General features: G+C 37.4%; 1 protein-coding gene across 9 annotated transcripts in view; it reads left to right on the top strand.

The window, feature by feature from the left end:
- Positions 1-20,709, top strand: part of PCSK5 (proprotein convertase subtilisin/kexin type 5) — a 475,211-nt gene that overhangs the window by 239,365 nt on the left and 215,137 nt on the right. For all 9 annotated transcript variants that reach the window (XM_057548456.1, XM_057548455.1, XM_057548453.1 and 6 more), the window contains exon 10: positions 5,783-5,886. In XM_057548456.1, coding sequence (XP_057404439.1) covers positions 5,783-5,886 — 104 coding nt within the window. The remainder of the gene's footprint in view (positions 1-5,782; positions 5,887-20,709) is intronic.

The raw sequence follows: 20,709 nt of genomic DNA on the forward strand, positions 1-20,709 counted from the left end.
AGTATTTCAAGGAAATGATTATTGAGCTTACAAACAGAATAATCATTTTTAAGGCTGCAGAAAACTTAATTGATGTCTTTCAGGTATAATGACAAATCCTACAGATAAGCTGGGATTTATAATGGAAAGAAGGCACTTCAGTTTAAATGACAGAATTTTTCTTTGTAAATTGGGGGCTATCTTAAGTGTGTTTATAAACTAAATTTCCACACCTTTGGTTTAGACTAAATTCAGGGAATCAGTGAGTGGTTTCACAAAAGAGTAAAATAAAAATTTGACTTAGGTGATCTCCAACCAGTTTTTTCTTTTATCTTTTCTGCTTTGATTCAGGTGTGGATGGATCCTAAGCAGGGATCCTGGTGATACCAATACAAATCATATTTCTAAATCTGGAGGTATTATTAACTATGTTTTCTGTTACTGCAACCCAGCTTTAGACCCGGGACTTTTGAATTAATATAGAACACAGAACAAATGCACTCCCATTAGGGATACACTCCTGCTCGTAGTGGGACTCACCACCTGGCAATCCCTTTGGGCTCTTCATTACCTGACAAAAGAAGATTGGTTTCCTTTGTTGAAAGGTCTGTATTTTATTCTTGAATCATCGCTGGCACATACTGGCTGCAGTCAGAGTAATGTTTTTCCTCAATCTCTGCAGGCTTTAAACACTTCTTCCTCATCTTGGTTCTTCCAGCTCACAATGAATCCTTTCCCATAATTGCTGACTTATTTAGCATCTGTACAATGACGTTCATTTTCTGGCTACTGATTCCCATTTTTCTTTTACACAATCTTGAGAAACATAAAAGGAGACTGCTTTGGCCTTGGATTTTTGCTTGACTAGTAAGTTGGATATTTGATGATTGCTGATTGCTCTTGCTGTTTCCCTATATGTCTGGTCCACGTAATCGCTCATCCTCGCTTTAGATGGAATCACTCTTGTATTTAAAGACGATTGTCCTGTTTAGGAAACGGTTTTCATTATCTGGATTCGCTATTGCTCCTCTTATTGATCTATTCTTTTTCTATAATAAGATGTGTATTCGTTTTTCCTTTTATCAGTTGTCCTTAAACTGCCTATGATGATAGATCCATCTGGGGGCTTGGGGGGGGAAGGTGAGTTCTTTTTTCTCTTTAATAAATGCAGGTGAATCAGTCACTCAGGATTTAAAATTGGTCCTTGGTTTTAAGGACCACCAAGTACAGATTTATTCACAAGTGTGCAGAATTATCTGGGAACACTCTTGGGGAGGGAATTTTTTTTTTAAGTGCTAGCAGTTGCACTTAGACATCCTACAAGAAGAACTAGACAGAATGTCTCTCCCGGGATATGTCCTACTTCTTCTAAAACCTGTTGTTGGGCCCATGAAATACTTTGAACTGCTCAGAACAAAAACGTAATACAAACACCAGGTAGTGATAGTGTCGTTCATGATCCTATTTTTGCAGCGGGAGACTAGAAGTATTTGAGATGAGGTTCAGCTGAGGTTCCCTTGCTGGAGAAGAGTTACCTAATCAGGCTTTAAACCACATCAAAGTGTGAGCGTGTCAGGCAAGGTGACAAGTTCATACCAAATGTTAAGAAAAGGTACAATGTTATGACATCTAGTATAAAATATTATTTTATAAAAAGAGTATGATTTTTCCTAGTTCAGTATCTTTCTGTTTACCTTCTTGATAGAACGTGCCAAAGTTAGGCCTTTGGAACCTGAAAATCAAATTAGGACTCAAGAATCTCCTGAATTCTGTGGCAAACAAAACTCAGCCAACTGAGTTGAGGGAGAGAGTATGGGCACAAAAATTGTATGACCATGAGGACAGAACATGCCACACTTGGCTTCCTGATCCAGCTGTTAGAGAACCACCTGACAAGCCGCTGTGTGTACATTCATTTCACCTTTATGGGTCCATGTGGAGATGGTATTAAATAGTGATTGGTAGCATATTATCATAGCCAAGTGCAGCTGGTTTGAATTGTAGCTCTACCACGACCTACCTATATGTCCTTGAGTTACTGTGTGGAACTCAAAGTCTCACTTTTGTCATCTATGAAATGGGAATAAAAATTTTACCTCTGTCATGTGATTTTTTTAGATTACACAATCATAGTGCATATACAACATACAGTACCTCTCCCTGGCCAAGTGTTCACTAAATGTTGGTTATTATTTTGAGGTCATCAAAGGATGCAAAACTTCCTTACAGGAAAAGATGATACATACAGGACTCCCCAGAAAATCATGTATATTGTATTGCCTTGAAAGGTCATTGTTAACTAGCCACGTTTTGCAGGCATTTATAAATGTGACCTTTTAGTGTATATTGTTATTCAGGGGTAACTGTCAGTAATTCCAGGAAGAAATCTGAGGGGTATGTGGCATAACTCCTGGTGACTTATTATGAGACTGGTGGTCACTGGGCTCAGAGTTGAGAGAAACTGCTCTTTTTTTCCAGGTTGGTTAGACTTTTGGCCTTTTTGATTATTATTTGCCCCAAATCTTTTGGTGCTTTGGCGGTGAAAGGGGTATTGGTTTTCAGAGGCCACTGGAGTGTGGGTCCAGGGTAATTGGCAGGAGGGGGTAAGTTTTAGGAGGTCCTATGTTACCATCGTGGACTGTGGCATTCACGGCACAGGGCACTCTGCTTTCACTCTGTATGTGGTTTACGCCACGTTTGATGACTTCTTCATTCCTACATCATCCCTGTGAGCATAAATACAAATAGGTCATAAAATGTGAATCCGACTTTCCCATAAATAAAAGTTCTCTCAGGATACTAGCCACTTAACCTATGGCTGTTTCCTGAGCTATAATTAATTACCCTCCCACAAGTAGGAACACCACTGATTCAAAAATCCATTGGTTTCCCATATTATCTTTCTCCCTTTATTTTGGTGAAATTCAGGAAATTTTGAAATTAAATCATTTCTGAAGTTGTACATTATCAAATGTCACAGTAAAATTATCTGAATGCCTCCTTTCCATGTGTAGTTTCAATTTCCTGAAGGTAATTTCTCCCTTCTAATTACAAGCACTCCAAGAAGAATTAGTTTGTGCAACTCAGCATGAGAGCAAGTAACTCTCATTTCTTCAGGCTGAGTTGAATGCAGGAGGCTTCCTGAATCTGCCTGAATACAACTGCTTAAGGTACAAGATAAGTGTTTCCTGTTCTGTTATTATTATTCTATTTTTAGAGCTAAGGGTCACTAGGGAAATGGTCTCCCAATGGTCAGAACCTTGTGCTTGATATTTCTAAAGGAATTTTGCCCTGGTGATAGGTAACAGGGAAACTTGTGTTCTTTTCTTTTTTTTTTTTTTCCCTGAAGGATAACATTTAAAATGTGAAAGTTTTAACTGTGTGTTAAATGTTATTTTAAAATTACAAGGTTGAGTTAGACATATTTATCACATCCAAGTGTACTTTTAGGGGTCTTGCTGTTTGCTCATGAAAAAATAAAAATATACATGTTCACTTGAGAGGATTTTGCTTTCCCATAAATAAGGGGCTGGAATGTCTTTCCAGACTGAGCTTTTCTGTTGTTGTTTTCGCCCCTCACCCAAGTAACTACACTGGAAAAGGGAATGGAGATTAGCATCGCATTTCAGGCAGAGCTAGAACGTCTTATGTTGAGAGTAGCATTCAGAATTTTCCTTGGACTCATTCTCCTAATTTTCCTGACTGTAGTGCATGGACTCTATTAAATTTTGTTGTGGATTCACTATTAGCCAGCTAAGGGCCAAATCATGCCAACTGTTTTAGAAGCAAAACTTCCATGCCTCCTGGAATCCATCACACAACCTCCCTCCCTTTCTTCAGAGTTTTGTGCCTTGTCAGGTTCTAAAGTTGGCTCCTAACAAGTGTTGTATCAAAACAAAAATAATTCTGCTTCCATTGTTCTCATATCTTTCAAACTCACTTGGATGGGTTTTAATCCCTTAGTATAAGTTCTTCTATTAATGCAACCTTACAAAATAGTCGAGATCCTATCTTGTCCCTTATGGAAACTTTGAAAATGGCAGTAATATTTCTCTTTTATTTGGAATCTGAGAACATAACAAAAAGGTATAAGAACTCTGTAGTACTTTTCTCTCCCCATCTCCTTCATTTTCAAATCAGTAAATAGGAGCTGTGGCTCTTACTTTAGCAAAATGATGTACTGTCTACCACTTATAATGGTTTATTATGCACCAGGAACAAGGTTAAGTACTTGGCATGGCAGTTGACTCTTGAACAACATAGGTTTGAACTGCACAGGTCCGCTTATACGCAGATTTTTTTTCACTAAATACGTACTACACGATCCGCTGTTGGTTGAATATATGGATGCAGAACCGTGGCTACGGAGGGCCAACTATAAGTTATACTCAGATTTTTGACTGCTCAGGGGTCGGTGCCCCTAACTTCCACGTTGTTCAAGGGACAACTATACTTTGATTCAGTTGGTACAAGGAAGTAAAGTAGATATTAACATCCACATTCTAAGTGGGGAAACTGACACTTTGGGAAGTCAATTTCACATATGTAGAAAATGAAGGAACCAGAATCTGATCACTGGGCCCCCTCTCATTAGGAGGGCGCCCTCAAAAACATGTATATGCTGAGTGTGATAGGAAAATGTAGTATCAAGAGAAGCAGTGTGCAGCTTCATCATTGATAATTAGCTATAAAGATACCATGTTCTCCCTCTGCCTGGGAGACACCAGTGTGCATACGTGCCCATACGAGGGGGTACAGAGATTACCACATGCCCCTGTCACACTTCTAGGAAGGTAGCAAGTCATTGTCTCTCCTCCTTCAAATGTTCCGACCCATCCTTTGCAAATATCCTTCTAAAATGAAGGTGGCAGATGAGAAGCAAAGAAAATAACTACACAGCTGCATGATAAGTTGCCATATTTCCTAGTTAAGTAAAAAAATTGTCACACCTCACATTCAAGACTGAATTGAATAAGTATCCTGATTAGAATTTCATGCATGCACTGAGTCAAATGCCTTTAGTAAATAACATGTTCTTTGAAAGAGAACAAAAGACTGTGTATATGTACTTGGATTTGTTTTCTGTGTGTTTATTAGTATTGCAGTTCTTTGATGAAAGTATCTCCCATTCCGTAGTGTCTTTGTGATCTTCAGTGCCAACAGCCATAAGAAATAGGTATCCAATAATTTAATAACTATTTATTGCAAATTAAGACACTCCCATAGTTTTCTGTGCCTGGGTACCCAGTTTTGGACTCTGTACCACATCCTCTTCCTTTGAGAACACTGAAAATGAAGACTTGGTTTCAGTTGAGACTTTTTCTGTATCCCACACATCCATCCAGAATGGTTAACATTGCTAAGTTCTTTGTTAAATTAAAATCAAGTGCCTGGCTAAACAACTGAACAAGGAATGTTCAAGAGCCCTTCAGTTTTGATTTTAGCTTGTTGTAATTTTCTTATGATGCAAGAGTCTACACGAAGGATGACAGGGCAAGAATTGGGAGCCATTTTGTTGAGGAAACTGGAAATCTTCACCCTTTTAAAAACTTACACTGACTAATATCACATTATTTCTCAAATTAAAGGTTACATTTTCTGCCTCCCTGAGACTAATGTCACTTCTCCAAGTTGAGAACAAGAGCGGCATTTGGCATTTGTTTATCCCAAACCCAAATCGCTGACCCTTTGTTTTTAGTACTTTGCCCTTCTGCTTTCGCTTTTTTAATTTGCTTGTGACTCTCTGCTTCCCCCATCTTTTTTTTTTTTTTGGTACAATGATTCTTACCTTGTCTTTCCCCAGTCCGTTTCTGACCTGGAGAGACGTGCAGCATGTTATTGTAAGGACTTCCCGTGCAGGACATTTGAACGCTAATGACTGGAAAACCAATGCTGCTGGTTTTAAGGGTGAGAACTTCTTTCATATTTTGTCACAGGCAAAATATTTTTATTTTTCCCCCATTTTAAATGGAGAGCAGGAAATAGAACCCATCCAAAGAAACTTTAAATTTTGTACTGACACAGGAAGAGCTTGACCTCTTAGTAGAAAAAAAAAAGGCAGGTTCCTTTTTTTTTTTTTTTAAATTAAAACAACACATTTAAGGCAGATTTCCTTGGCTTCCCACATCATAGGTCAGTTTCTTTAAAGGTAACCAACTTCCAAGTATTGTCGACCTATGGGGCTCCTCATTAGTTTACTCTTTGCTGTCATTGATTATCTGAGTGGTATTTGTAACAATGTATTTAAAAATTCCTTACCTTCTGGAGTGATTACTTCCAGTTAATAATAGCTGGTATCTTTTGTTCGTTTGAGGGTAGCGCTGTTAGTTGCTAGGCTGTGCTTTTCTACATATTTTGTTTTTGTTGTTTTTTTTTTTTTTTCAAACCTTCCACAAACAGAAAAACAGGCATAATTCTAAGACATTACTTTAGATAAACTAAAAGTTCTTATGAAGCTTTATAATGTGCAGTCTGAGGCAAGTGTGCACAGGATAAGTGCTGACTATTTTTCCCATGGCTGATAGGGATTGTAGTTCCCTCAAACTATCTTACTAATGGTAGCCATTTTGTTTATTGTCATCCATAACATATGCTATAATCAAAAGAAAATAATTATATAAAGCAGATGTCCTATAGTGTAGTATCTTTACTCAGGTTTCAGATAATCTAAATTTTAATCCATTAATTTAAGTTACAACAAAGATTACTTTTTGTTGTATCTGCAGACTTAAATTTACTCCCAAGTAATCTTTGTATCATTATATATCCCTATGGATGAAAAACAGTATTCTATAACATAAGGAAAATCTACTTAAAAATTACGGTTCTGGTCCTCAGATCATTGGTAATAAGCTAAATAATCCTGGGCAAGTCATTTAATTTTTCTGGGCCCTAACTTCCCCAACTTAAACAATTTAGAAGCTGAATAATATTATCTACATAGGATATCTTACATATGATTTTAATATATCCTTAGTGTATTATACCCAATGTATATAAATATTCATGCTGAAAATGTAAAGTGTAATTTTAAAAATTATTTGCAAGCAGGTTATTAATCATGCTTTGCCAAAACCTATCAATATGCCAGGGAACCAGCACCATATAAAAGAGTTCTTTGATTAACATCTTCACTGAAAACTTCACTTTTAGAAAAAAAGAATGTCCCTCTGCTTTCTAGTATTATCGAATACTTTTCTGTGCTTGTAAATTATATAATGCAGCAGTGTTCAATGAGCTTTTAATCTAAAGCATTGTAAATACCTGTTGGGATCACATTTTCTGAAGCCCAAATCAAGACACGTAGTTCCAGAATAGCAAATGTTATGTGCAGCATCAAAAATATTTGAAATTTCAATTGTTCTAGAAAATCCAGGATGTAATTTGCCATATGTATGTTTCCTTTTGATTAGCTTCCCCATGCTTCCAGCCCCGACTATATAAATCCAGGCAGCCAAGGGGTTGGGTTTGGGGAGGGGGGAAGAAGGGATCAAAACATAACCCTGGCTGGTTCAACACTGCAATGAACTTCTTAGTAGAAGGTTCACAGACTAAGTACATTGACCTCAATGAAGCTGAGGAATCAACTTTAACCCAAATAAAAGTCTTAGTTTTACTTACTCCTTTTTGGCAACTTAAAAAGAGCAAATGGTTCTAATAAAAAATGCAACTCTTTTGAAAACCTCTGTTGGTTTTGGAGAGGGGGAAGCCGAGGATTTAGACTAAATCACCAGATCCAAACCTGAGTCTGAAGGGGGCCATACACTGCTTCTGGCAGGGAGGAAAGAGCATTTTACTATTGCACGTGGCAATATTTAGTATAATATTTCACTCTTCTCTTAGATTGCTGCCAAGAGTAACAATTAAAGTTCACTTTTTCATAGATGAATTACCCTGAACCGTCTGGACTCCCAGTGGAATTGTTTTGTAATTTTGTTGATGGCAAGCCCCATATTTCATCTAAACATGATCATAATAAGAAGGATTTTTTAAGAGTTATTTTCTTCCCTACTCGAAGCATTTCCATCCCCTCCCTAGCGTCCCACAAATAAAAGTGATTAGGGCAGAGGCTAGCAGGAGAAGCGACATGCTTCCGGGAAGGAGAGAATGCAGGTCACTAGGACTGGAAAAAGATGGGCTGACTTTTTATGGAATAAGATCTGAACGAACAAAAAATAGCGAAGGCTTGGAAGAGGTTCATGCAATGAGAGCTCATATTTTAAATTAGGTCAGCCGGCTTTTGCAGGCCTTGCTTAGCGGGAACACATGGCCAAATGTTTCTCCTTAGGAAAAAACGGAAGTTGCCTGCAAGCAGAAGCATGCAGCCCTGGGTGCACTCCCTCTTACCACTTGGTTTAGTCCTAACGCTGAGTGAGATGTAGGTATGAAACGAATCTGAAAACACCTGTGCTTCCCTGGGCTTGCTGTTGTGCCCTCATGTTGAGAGATTTAACTTGCCTGAAGAGTGGGTTTTTTTTTTTTTTTGAAACCACCAGAATTTCATAAATTGCTTGGCAGGTACTCTTCTTCAGTGGGGCCGTCAGTATGAACATGTGAATTTCCGTCTCATCAGGTAAAGCAGAAGCAGCTCAGAGTAGCAACCAGTTAGGTTTTGGGGTCTTGCCCTCAATAGACTTGATAGTCTTAGTTCTCACTGATAACTTTGGAGAAGCCAACACCCTAAAGATCAGTCTTTCCCCAAACCCTGCCAAGTGCATTTCACACAATGTCCTTACATTTCTTCAGACCTACCCATGTGTGGTCCATCTGAAGCAGAGAACAGAGCCAGATGTTATAGGAACTAGACTGATGTGGGTCTCCTCTCAAGGCAGACTTGATCCACTCTTACCCACATGTGTTAATGGGCCTGGATTCCTGGCTCCTGGAAGGGGATTCCCTCCAGAGGCAGCTGCTGGCTTCTTGTTGACTGGCATGGACAGATTGCATCCAGGCAAGGAAGTTGCCCTTGAAGGACTGGCTCATCTGTGTGTTTCTCTGAGAGCGGAGTTGCATACTGATGAGCTGGGTGCAGAGAACCTTCTTCTCCTTTCTCTGTGCTCTCATTATGGTCGCACTCTATAAACGATCCTATATTGAGATCAGTTCACAGTAAAGCCAGCCCCAAAGCTGGAAGCCACTCATCAACATTTTTATGCTAATGGTACCTTAATTTTTAACAATGTTAATTGAACTAAGATGATTCTGTCTTGATGCTTCTTCAATAATAATAGTAATCTCTTATAGTTAAAATATCTTGCAGAAGATTTGTTTTTCAAAATAAACATAATCCAATGAATGCATACCTGTGGAAACTAACTAGATGTTATTTAGATTTGTTCATCCTGTGAATAATCGTAGCTAAATTTCAGACACCTTTTGACTTTAAACCTCCTCCAGAGATAGTTTCTTTAATAATAAATGGAATAAATATCATGCATCTAGCAAAGAATCTGAGATTATGCATGAGAATAGGAAAGTATTTGTATGAGACCACATGAACAGATGTGGTATTTGCCACTACAGAACTAAAATCCAAATTCCAGTATTTTGCTACTGAGCAGCATTTGCAGTGCCTGGAGACGACTTTGGCATTAAATTGTTTGTTTGGGGGTTTCTTCAATATTACTTCTTTCTCCTTTTTTTCCCTTTGCTCTTACGATAAGTCTTTCCTATTTTTTTCTTTTCTACTGTTTTTAATACCCCCCCCCCCCCATGCTCCTTAAAATGTACAAATCAGCTGTAGAATTGAGGGTTTTCGCCATCAGGGTGGTTTTCTTCAAAGAATATAAGTTATGCAGTCTCTTCATTCATTTATTCACAAATATTTCCTGCGCACCTTCAGCAGGCCAGGCCAATGCATGCTGAATGAAGTGCAACCAAAGAGGAGAATTAGAAGGAAACATCCGGGGCCCCATGACTTTGCCTGCTCTGATCTGGCTGTGCTATGATTTACACACAGAACAGAAATTTACACTGCACTTTTTTCTCCCTTCAGTCAAGCCCAACCAATCTGCCAGGTTCATGTTTATAAAAGTATCAATGATCCTTCTCTCATCATCTAAAATGCAGCCCAGCCTGAGCAGCAGAAGGCATCTAATGAGAGAATCTCTCTTGTGGAGTGCCATTTACATTTTGACCAGCTCTGTTTGTACCTATAGAGTATATGGATCCTAGAGCCACGCAGAGGACTTGAATTCTGCATTCTTCTAGAATCCATGGCTCATAGCCTTTCAGGAAGAACGTGACTCTTTGTTATGAGCCCCTCCCTCCTACTGCGTTAGTCTGAAGACCCGGCAGATTTCCCCTTTCTCCCCCAGCCTCCTGGGCTGTGCTCGCTGAATCTTTCCCCCATGTCCTTATCTCTGGTTTGCGGATGTAGTTTTGAGAAGTATAATTGAATGCATGCAACATCAGTGCTGTAGTTTTTTTCAAAGTGTCTGTATTTGGATATGATGACTTGATATTTTACAGTTAAACTCTCTTAAATCTAGGAACAGGAATAGACATCAGATAATAAATTAGGAACTTCTGTCATCTTTACTAGGCGAAAGAATGAAAAAAATGTCATTGAAAATCAAAAATGACAACTAAGTGAGCGAGGTTACCACGCCTTCCATTTCACTGCCCTCCCAGACTATGTAAGTCTCTTTTTTTCTACCAGCATGTTGCTGAAACCTCCCCATTCTCCACTGACTCTTTCTTTGACCACAACTAAACTACTAGATTTTTTTTTTTTTAATTTCTAACTGATTTCCCACCATGGGGAAAACAATTGACAGTCTAACATGACTTCCTAGCCTCAAAGGCCCTTAACTTTTAATAACCTTTATTACTTTTAATCGCCGTCATTTTATTTCCACTGTTAGGGCTGGTAATTTTAAGATGTTCCAATATATTTTTAATATCTACCTGTCTTGCTTTCAGTTTTAACACTTATTAAAAAGAATTAGATATGCTGAAACCATTAAGCATGCCATGTGTTGAACTGAAACTAAAGGTTTTGAAATGTGGTGTTTTTATTTTTATTTTTTTTTGAGTCTATAAAGTGATATCTGATGTGTTACCATTTGAAAGGGTAAAGCTATATTGTATTTTATTATGTCACTGTACAAATAATATCTTATCTTTGCCACCTAGCATGCTGATGTGATGTTGGTAGCTATGATTAAAGCTACATAATGTACCTTAATTGGAAATCTGCACATCATGTTTTCAAAGAAAGGTCAAAGTGAAACATTATTCATCTGGTCAGTGTCAGAGGGGGTATTTGAATCAGATGCTTGACTTCAGTCCTGATCCTATTTTCAGAAATAAGGCATTTAGTTCTTCTCTTAAAATGCAGAGAGGGATGTAAGTACATTTGATCCTACCTAATAAAATTCGCTCCCTAGAAACACTACCTGATTTTCTTTCAGGATTCTATGTTTATTCCATTGTATTCTATGAATTCCTATTCACTTATTAACTTAAAACCTTTCATTTTTGCATTTATTGATCATTGAATATATGAGCTTACCTTCTTGCTCATTTATAAAAAAAGATATGAATCATACATAATTTAGGGATTTTACGTTTATTCTTTTGTCTGGTGGATGATTTACCTAAATATCTACCTGGGAACAGCAATATATAGAACCCCTGACAGCAGTCTGCTTGGTCATTGCTTAATCTGGAGTCTTATATCCAAAATGTCTACTTGCCCCATCAGAGTGTTCTATTCATACCTACTAAATATGTGAGATTTTAAAATATTTTCTGCAAATGAAAAATGTTATTTTCTCTGCGCTGGTCTTTGAATGGTAGTGTTAGGTTTGTTAGACTTTGGGGGTGTTTAGTTTTGTTTTTTCATCCCTAAATACAAAAGTTTTAAATGCATGTGGTTTCACACTTAAAATCCATCTGCAAAATAGAATTAGAACAATGGTTGTACTGTACGACTATTATCTCTTTACAAAACATAATTAGTTAATGAAGGGAATTATGTTTGGAGTAGTTTTGTGGCTTTGCCACAATCTTAAGAACTTTATTCTAGTAGAGTCTGTTATTGATATTTTCTTTGGCCTTTGAGGAAGCCAATTAAAGTTTTTGTATCTTGGGTTTTTAGAATGTGGGTAACAAATACCAAACATAATGAGAAGGCTGAGTTGAAAGAAAAGTGCTTTGAAATTGGAAAATAACCAAACATAAAAAGAGCCTTGACAAAGAAAAGAGTTTTAAAAGTGTGTTTTCATATGTCACAGCTTTCTACTGTGAAATGAGGATAAAGATATGAAACTATGTTGTGAATTAGAATGCTATTTTGCGATTGAAATTAATTAAATTACCTGAGTGGGCAAGAGAAAATGTATTACTTTGTAATGAAATTATCACAATACGTCTTCATACCTTTTATCCCATAATCGCATATCAATGACTATACTATAATCATATATAAACACAACTATACTTAAATTCTGTTTTGCAAATTAATGTTAATGTTTAAATATCAACTTGACTTCAACGTGCTCAATTTTGAAAGTTGAAATTAATTATTTCAACATTAAGAACTAATGACAAAAATCTGAACTGACTGTGGCTATCAATGTCCTATCAACTCTTTAATCATTAATACACAGTATAAAAACTATAAGCTTAAAATATGATTTTTTTAACAATATGCAAAATTTGTATACTTAAGAGACAGTTGATGTCTCTTTTTGTGTAATCACCTGATGAAACTCGATTTTGCTCATTCTAATGAGGCTGGACTTCCTTAGGTATTTTTAAAACTCTTCTTTCAGCATATGAGTTTGGCTATCCTTCGTGGTAGCAAAGCTTGATATTTTGTGGTTACAATCGATATTTCAGGCAAAGATAAAAATCATCAAGCCCTAAACCCCATAATTACAAAGGGTGGACAACCAAGGCCAATGTTGTTTTCAGGCCAAAAGTGTATTGTAACTGTAAATAACGAAATGGAGTTCTTTGAATAACTAATAATTGGATTCTGAATCCAGTTGCAAAATAAGATGCCCCCAAAAGATTTAAGACAAGACAGTCTTATCAGAATATACATACAAGGAGATTGGTTCAAGATGGCAGAGTAGAAGGACATGCGCTCACTCCCTCTTGTGAGAGCACCGGAATCACAACTAACTGCTGAACAATCATCGACAGGAAGACACTGGAACTCACCAAAAAAGATACCCCACATCTAAAGACAAAGGAGAAGCCACAGTGAGATGGTAGGAGGGGCTCAATCACAATAAAATCAAATCCCATAACCGCTGGGTGGGTGACTCACAAACTGGAGAACAATTATTCCACAGAAGTCCACCCACTGGAGTGAAGGTTCTGAGCCCCACGTCAGGCTTCCCAACCTGGGGGACCAGCAACGGGAGGAGGAATTCCCAGAGAATCAGACTTTGAAGGCTAGTTGGGTTTGATTGCAGGACTTTGACAGGATTGGGGGAAACAGAGACTGAACTCTTGGAGGGCACACACAAAGTAGGTGCATCAGGACCCAGGGGAAGGAGCAGTGACCCCATAGGAGACTGAATCAGACCTACCTGCTAGTGTTGGAGGGTCTCCTGCAGAGGTGGGGGAGGTGGCTGTGCCTCACTGTGAGGACAAGGACACTGTCAGCAGAAGTTCTGGGAAGTATTCCTTGGCATCAGTCGTCCTGGAGTCTGCCATTAGCCCCACCAAAGAGCCTGTAGCCTCCAGTGCTGGGTTGCCTCAGGCCAAACAACCAACAGGGAGGGAACTCAGCCCCACCATAAGCAGACAAGTGGATTAAACTTTTACTGAGCTCTGCCCACCAGAGCAACACCCAGCTCTACCCACCACTGGTGCCTCCCATCAGGAAGCTTGCACAAGCCTCTTAGATAGCCTCATCCACCAGAGGTCAGACAGCAGAAGCAAGAAGAGCTACAATCCTGCAACCTGTGGAACGAAAACCACATTTACAGAAAGATAGACAAGATGAAAAGGCAGAGGGCTATGTACCAGATGAAGGAACAAGATAAAACCCCAGAAAAACAACTAAATGAAGTGGAGATAGGCAACCTTCCAGAAAAAGAATTCAGAATAATGATAGTGAAGATGATCCAGGACCTCGGAAAAAGAATGGAGGCAAAGATCGAGAAGATGCAAGAAATGTTTAACAAACACCCAGAAGAATTAAAGAACAAACACCTAGAAGAATTAAAGAAGAGATAGAGATGAGCAATACAATAAATGAAATGAAAAATACACTAGAAGGAATCAATAACAGAATGACTGAGGCAGAAGAACGGATAAGTCACCTGGAAGACAGAATGGTGGATTTCACTGCCATGGAACAGAATAAAGAAAAAAGAATGAAAAGAAATGAAAACAGCCTAAGAGTTCCGGGACAACATTAAACGTACCAACATTCGCATTACAGGGGTCCCAGAAGGAGAAGAGAGAGAGAAAGGACACAAGAAAATATTTGAAGAGATTATAGTCGAAAACTTCCCTAACATAGGAAATGAAATAGCCACCCAAGTCCAGGAAGCACAGAGAGTCCCAGGCAGGATAAACCCAAGGAGAAACATGCCGAGACAAATACTAATCAAATTGACAAAAATTACAGACAGGGAAAAATTATTACAAGCAACAAGGGAAAAATGACAAATAACATACAAGGGAACTCCCCTAAGGTTAACAGCTGATTTTTCAGCAGAAACCCTACAAGCCAGAAGGGAGTGGCACGATATATTTGAAGTGGTGGAAGGGAAGAACCTACAACCAAGATTACTCTACCCAGCAAGGATCTCATTCAGATTCAATGGAGAAATCAAAAGCTTTACAGACAAGCAAAAGCTAAGAGAATTCAGCACCACCAAACCAGTTCTACAGCAAATGCTAGAGGAACTTCCCTAAGTGGGAAACACAAGAGAAGAAAAGGACCTACAAAAACAAACTCAGAACAATTAAGAAAATGGTAATAGGAACATACATATCAATAATTACCTTAAACATGAATGGATTAAATGCTCCAACCAAAAGACACAGGCTCGCTGAATGAATACAAAACAAGACCCGGATATATGCTGTCTACAAGTGACCCACTTCAGACCTAGGGACACATACAGACTGAAAGTGAGGGGATGGAAAAAGATATTCCATGCAAATGGAAATCAAAAGAAAGCTGGAGTAACAATACTCATGTCAGATAAAATAGACTTTAAAATAAAGAATGTTACAAGAGACAAGGAAGAACACTGCATAATGATCAAGGGATCAATCCAAGAAGAAGCTATAACAATTATAAATATATATGCACCCAACATAGGAGCACCTCAATACATAAGGCAACTACTAACACCTATAAAAGAGGAAATCGACAGTAACACAATAATAGTGGGGGACTTTAACACCTCACTTACACCAATGGACAGAGCATCCAAACAGAAAATTAATAAGGAAAGACAAGCTTTAAATGACACAGTAGACCAGATAGATTTAATTGATATTTATAGGACATTCCATCTAAAAACAGCAAATTACACTATCTTCTCAAGGGCACATGGAACATTCTCCAGGATAGATCACATCTTGGGTCACAAATCAAGCCTCAGTAAATTTAAGAAAATTGAAATCATATCAAGCATCTTTTCCTACCACAACAGTATGAGACTAGATATCAATTACAGGGGAAAAATGTAAAAACACAAACACATGGAGGCTAAACAATATGTTATTAAATAACTAAGAGATTACTGAAGAAATCAAAGAGGAAATCAAAAAATACCTAGAGACAAATGACAATGAAAACACGATGATGCAAAACCTATGGGATGCAGCAAAAGCAGTTCTAAGAGGGAAGTTTATAGCAGTACAATCCTACCTCAAGAAACAAGAAAAATCTCAAATAAACAATCTAACCTTACACCTAAAGGAACTAGAGAAAGAAAAACAAACAAACCCAAAGTTAGTAGAAGGAAAGAAATCATAAAGATAAGAGCAGAAATAAATGAAATAGAAATAAAGAAAACTGTAGCAAAGATCAACAAAACTATAAGCTGGTTCTTTGAGAATATAAACAAAATTGATAAACCTTTAGCCAGACAGAAAAAGAGGGAGAGGACTCAAATCAATAAAATTAGAAATGAAAAAGGAGCAGTTACAAAAGACACTGCAGAAATACAAAGCATCATAAGGGACTACTACAAGGAGTGCTATACCAATAAAATGGACAACCTGGAAGAAATGGACAAATTCTTAGAATTTGGTTATTCTTACGAAGGTATAACCTTCCAAGACTGAACCAGGAAGAAATAGAAAATATCAACAGACCAATCACAAGTAATGAAATTGAAACCGTGATTAAAAATCTTCCAACAAACAAAAGTCCAGGACCAGATGGCTCCACAGGTGAATTCTATCAAACATTTAGAGAAGAGCTAACACCCATCCTTCTGAAACTCTTCCAAAAAACTGCAGAGGAAGGAATACTCCCAAACTCATTCTACAAGGCCACCATCACCCTGATACCAAAACCAGACAAAGACACTACAAAGAAAGAAAATTACAGACCAATATCACTGATGAATATAGATGCAAAAATCCTCAACAAAATACTAGGAAACAGAATCCAACAACACATTAAAAGGATCATACACCATGATCAAGTGGGATTTATCCCAGGAATGCAAGGATTCTTCAATATATGCAAATCCATCAATGTGATTCACTATATTAACAAACTGATGAATAAAAACCATATGATCATCTCATTAGATTCAGAAAAATCTTTTGACAAAATTCAACACCATTTATGATAAAAACTCTCCAGAAAGTGGGCATAGAGGGAACCTACCTCAACATAATAAAGGCCATACACAACAAACCCACAGCAAACATCATTCTCAATGGTGAAAAACTGAAAGCATTTCCTCTAAGATCAGGAACAAGACAAGGATGTCCACCCCTGCCACTGTCATTCAACATAGTTTTGGAAGTCCTAGCCACAACAATCAGAGAAGAAAAAGAAATAAAAGGAATACAAATTGGAAAAGAAGTAAAACTGTCACTATTTGCAGATGACATGATACTATACATAGAGAATCCTGAAGATGCTACCAGAAAACTACCAGAGCTAATCAATGAATTTGGTAAAGTTGCAGGATATAAAATTAATGCACAGAAATCTCTTGCATTCCTATATACTAAGAATGAAAGATCAGAAAGAGAAATTAAGGAAACAATCACATTCACCATTGCAACAAAAAGAATAAAATACCTAGGAATAAACCTACCTAAGGAGGTAAAAGACCTGTACTCAGAAAACTATAAGACACTGATGAAAGAAATCAAAGATGACACAAACAGATGGAGAGATATACCATGTTCGTGGATTGGAAGAATCAGTATTATGAAAATGACGATACTACCTAAAGCAATCTACAGATTCAATGCAATCCCTATCAAATTACTAATGGCATTTTTTTACAGAACTAGAAGAAAAAATCTTAAAATTTGTGTGGAGACACAAAAGACCCTGAATAGTCAAAGCAATCTTGAGGGAAAAAAACAGAGCTGGAGGAATCAGGCTCCCTCACCTCAGACTGTACTACAAAGCTATAGTAATCAAGACAGTATGGTACTGGCACAAAAACAGAAATATAGATCAATGGAACAGGATAGAAAGCCCAGCGATAAACCCATGCACCTATGGTCAACTAATCTATAACAAAGGAGGCAAGGATATACAATGGAGAAAAGACAGTCTCTTCAATAAGTGGTGCTGGGAAAACTGGACAGCTACTTGTAAAAGAATGAAATTAGAACACCCCCTAACACCATACACAAAAATAAACTCAAAATGGATTAAAGACCTAAATGTAAGAATGGACACTATAACACTCTTAGAGGAAAACATAGGAAGAACACTCTGTGACTTAAATCACAGCAAGATCTTTTTTGACCCACCTGCTAGAGTAATGGAAATAAAAACAAAAATAAACAAATGAGACCTAATGATACTTAAAAGCTTTTGCACAGCAAAGGAAACTACAAACAAGCTGAAAAGACAACCCTCAGAATGGGAGAAAATATTTGCAAGTGAATCAACGGACAAAGGATAATCTCCAAAATATATAAACAGCTCATGCAGCTCAATATTAAAAAAAAAAAAAAACCCAATCCAAAAATGGGCAGAAGACCTAAATAGACATTTCTCCAAAGAAGACATACAGATGGCCAAGAGGCACATGAAAAGATGCTCAACATCACTAATTATTAGAGAAATGCGAATCAAAACTACAATGAGGTATCACCTCACACTGGTTAGAATGGGCATCATCAGAAAATCTACAAACAACTAATGCTGGAGAGGGTGTGGAGAAAAGGGAACCCTCTTGCACTGTTGGTGGGAATGTAAATTGATACAGCCACTATGGAGAACAGTATGGAGGTTCCTTAAAAAACTAAAAATAGAATTACCATATGACCCAGCAATCCCACTACTGGGCATATACCCAGACAAAACCATAAGTCAAAGACATATGCACCCCAGTGTTCATTGCAGCACTATTTACAATAGCCAGGTCATGGAAGCAACCTAAATGCCCATCAACAGACGAATGGCTAAAGAAGATGTGGTACATATATACAATGGAATATTACTCAACCACAAAAAGGAACGTAATTGGGTCATCTGTAGAAAAGTGGATGGATTTAGATACTGTCATACAGAAGGAAGTAAGTCAGAAAGAGAAAAACAGTTATCGTATATTAATGCATATATGTGGAATCTAGAAAAATGGTACAGATGAACTGGTTTGCAAGGCAGAAATAGAGACACAGATGTAGAGAACAAACGTATGGACACCAAGGGGGGAAAATGGTGGGGGGGGGGGCGGTGTGATGAATTGGGAGATTGGTATTGACATGTATACACTAATATGTATAGAAGAGATAACTAATAAGAACCTGCTGTATAAAAAATCAAAATTAAATTAAATTTAAAAAAAAGAAAGGACATGCAGAATCTAGCAGAGAACCAAAAAAAAAAAAAAAAGAATATACATATGTACACATACAGGCACATTTTCTTACGGAAGCCTTTTTGTTTTTTGTTTTAAATAAACAAAACCTCTTGTTTGAGGTTTTGTTTATTTAAAACAAAATTCTCACTCTGCCTAGTGGTTTGGAGCATGGGCCCCAAAGTCAAATAACCTGGGATTGAATCCCAGCTTTGTAAACAAATAAATAGTACATCTGGGAATCCACATACATTCTTAACTTCATTGGACTGAGTTTACATATAATAAAAAACACCATTTTAAGTGTACAAATGTATACATCTGTGTAAACATCACCGCAATCAAGGTATAGAACATTTCCATCACCCCACAAAGTTCTTTTGTGCTCTTTCTCATCCCTTATCCCACCCCGCAACCCCGCCCTTTGCAACCAGTTGATTTTCTGTCACTATAGATTAGATTGTCTTTCGTGGACTTTCATGTAAATAGAATTATTTGAAACTGGCTTCTTTCCCTCCATATATTTTTTGAGGTTCATCCATGTCATTAAGTATATGAGGAGTTTATTCCATTTTATTACTAAGTAGTATTCCACTATATATATAGGAATGTACCACAATTTGTATCATCATTCACTTTTTCATGGATAATTTTATTTTTATTTTTTATTGAGGTATAGTTGATATACAATATTATATAAGTTACAGGTGTACAACATAGTGATTCACAATTTTTAAAAGCTATACTCCATTTATAATTATTATAAAATATTGGCTACATTGCCTGTGTTGTACAATATATCGTTGTAGCTTATTTATTTCATACATAGTAGTTTGTACCTCTTAATCCCCTACCCCTATCTTACCTCTCCCCGTTTCTCTCCCCCCACTGGTAATTTCTACTTTGTTCTCTATATCTGTGAAACTGTTCTTTTTTGTTATATCCACTAGTTTATTTTAATTTTTAGGTTCCACATGTAAGTTATATCATACAATATTTGTCTTTTCTCTGACTTATTTCACTTAGCGTAATACCCTCCCGGTCCGTCCATGTTGTTGCAAATGACAAAATTTTATTCTTTTTTATGGCTGAGTAGTATTCTACTGTATATATGTACCACATATTCTTAATCCATTCATCTGTTGATGGACACTTAGGTTACTTCCATATCTTGACAGTCGTAATACTGCTGCTATGAACATTGGGGTGCATATATCTTTTTGAATTAGTGGTTTGGTTTTTTTGGATATGTACTCAAGAGTGGAATTACTCATATGATACTTCCATTTTTAGTTTTTTTGAGGAACCTCCATACTGTTTTCCACAGTGGCTGCACCAATTTACATTCCCACCAACAGTGTACGAAGGTTCCCCTTCCCCTGGACTATTTTATTGTTTCCAGGTTGGTTGTTATGAGTAAAGCTGGTATGACTATTCATGGACAAGTCTCTGTGTGGACAAATTACAACTTTTTAAACATTACACAGTCCGAAAAGACCTAATTTAAACAGAGGCTTTGAGGAGTAAGGGAATGGTCCAAATGGCTAGCCAGATATAGAGCATTTCAGGCCAGGCATACAGCAGATACAAAGACTCAGTCAAGGAAAAGCTAGGAGGCCATCCATCCTAGCTGGAGTGTGTGGCAAAGGGAAGAATGAGGAAAACAGTATCATATACAGAATTGAGCACAGTTCTTCCTTCATAGCAGACACTCAGGGAACACGATCATCTACATGTT

This window comes from Balaenoptera acutorostrata, chromosome 6 (assembly GCF_949987535.1).
Source record: "Balaenoptera acutorostrata chromosome 6, mBalAcu1.1, whole genome shotgun sequence".
Lineage (NCBI taxonomy): Eukaryota > Metazoa > Chordata > Mammalia > Artiodactyla > Balaenopteridae > Balaenoptera > Balaenoptera acutorostrata.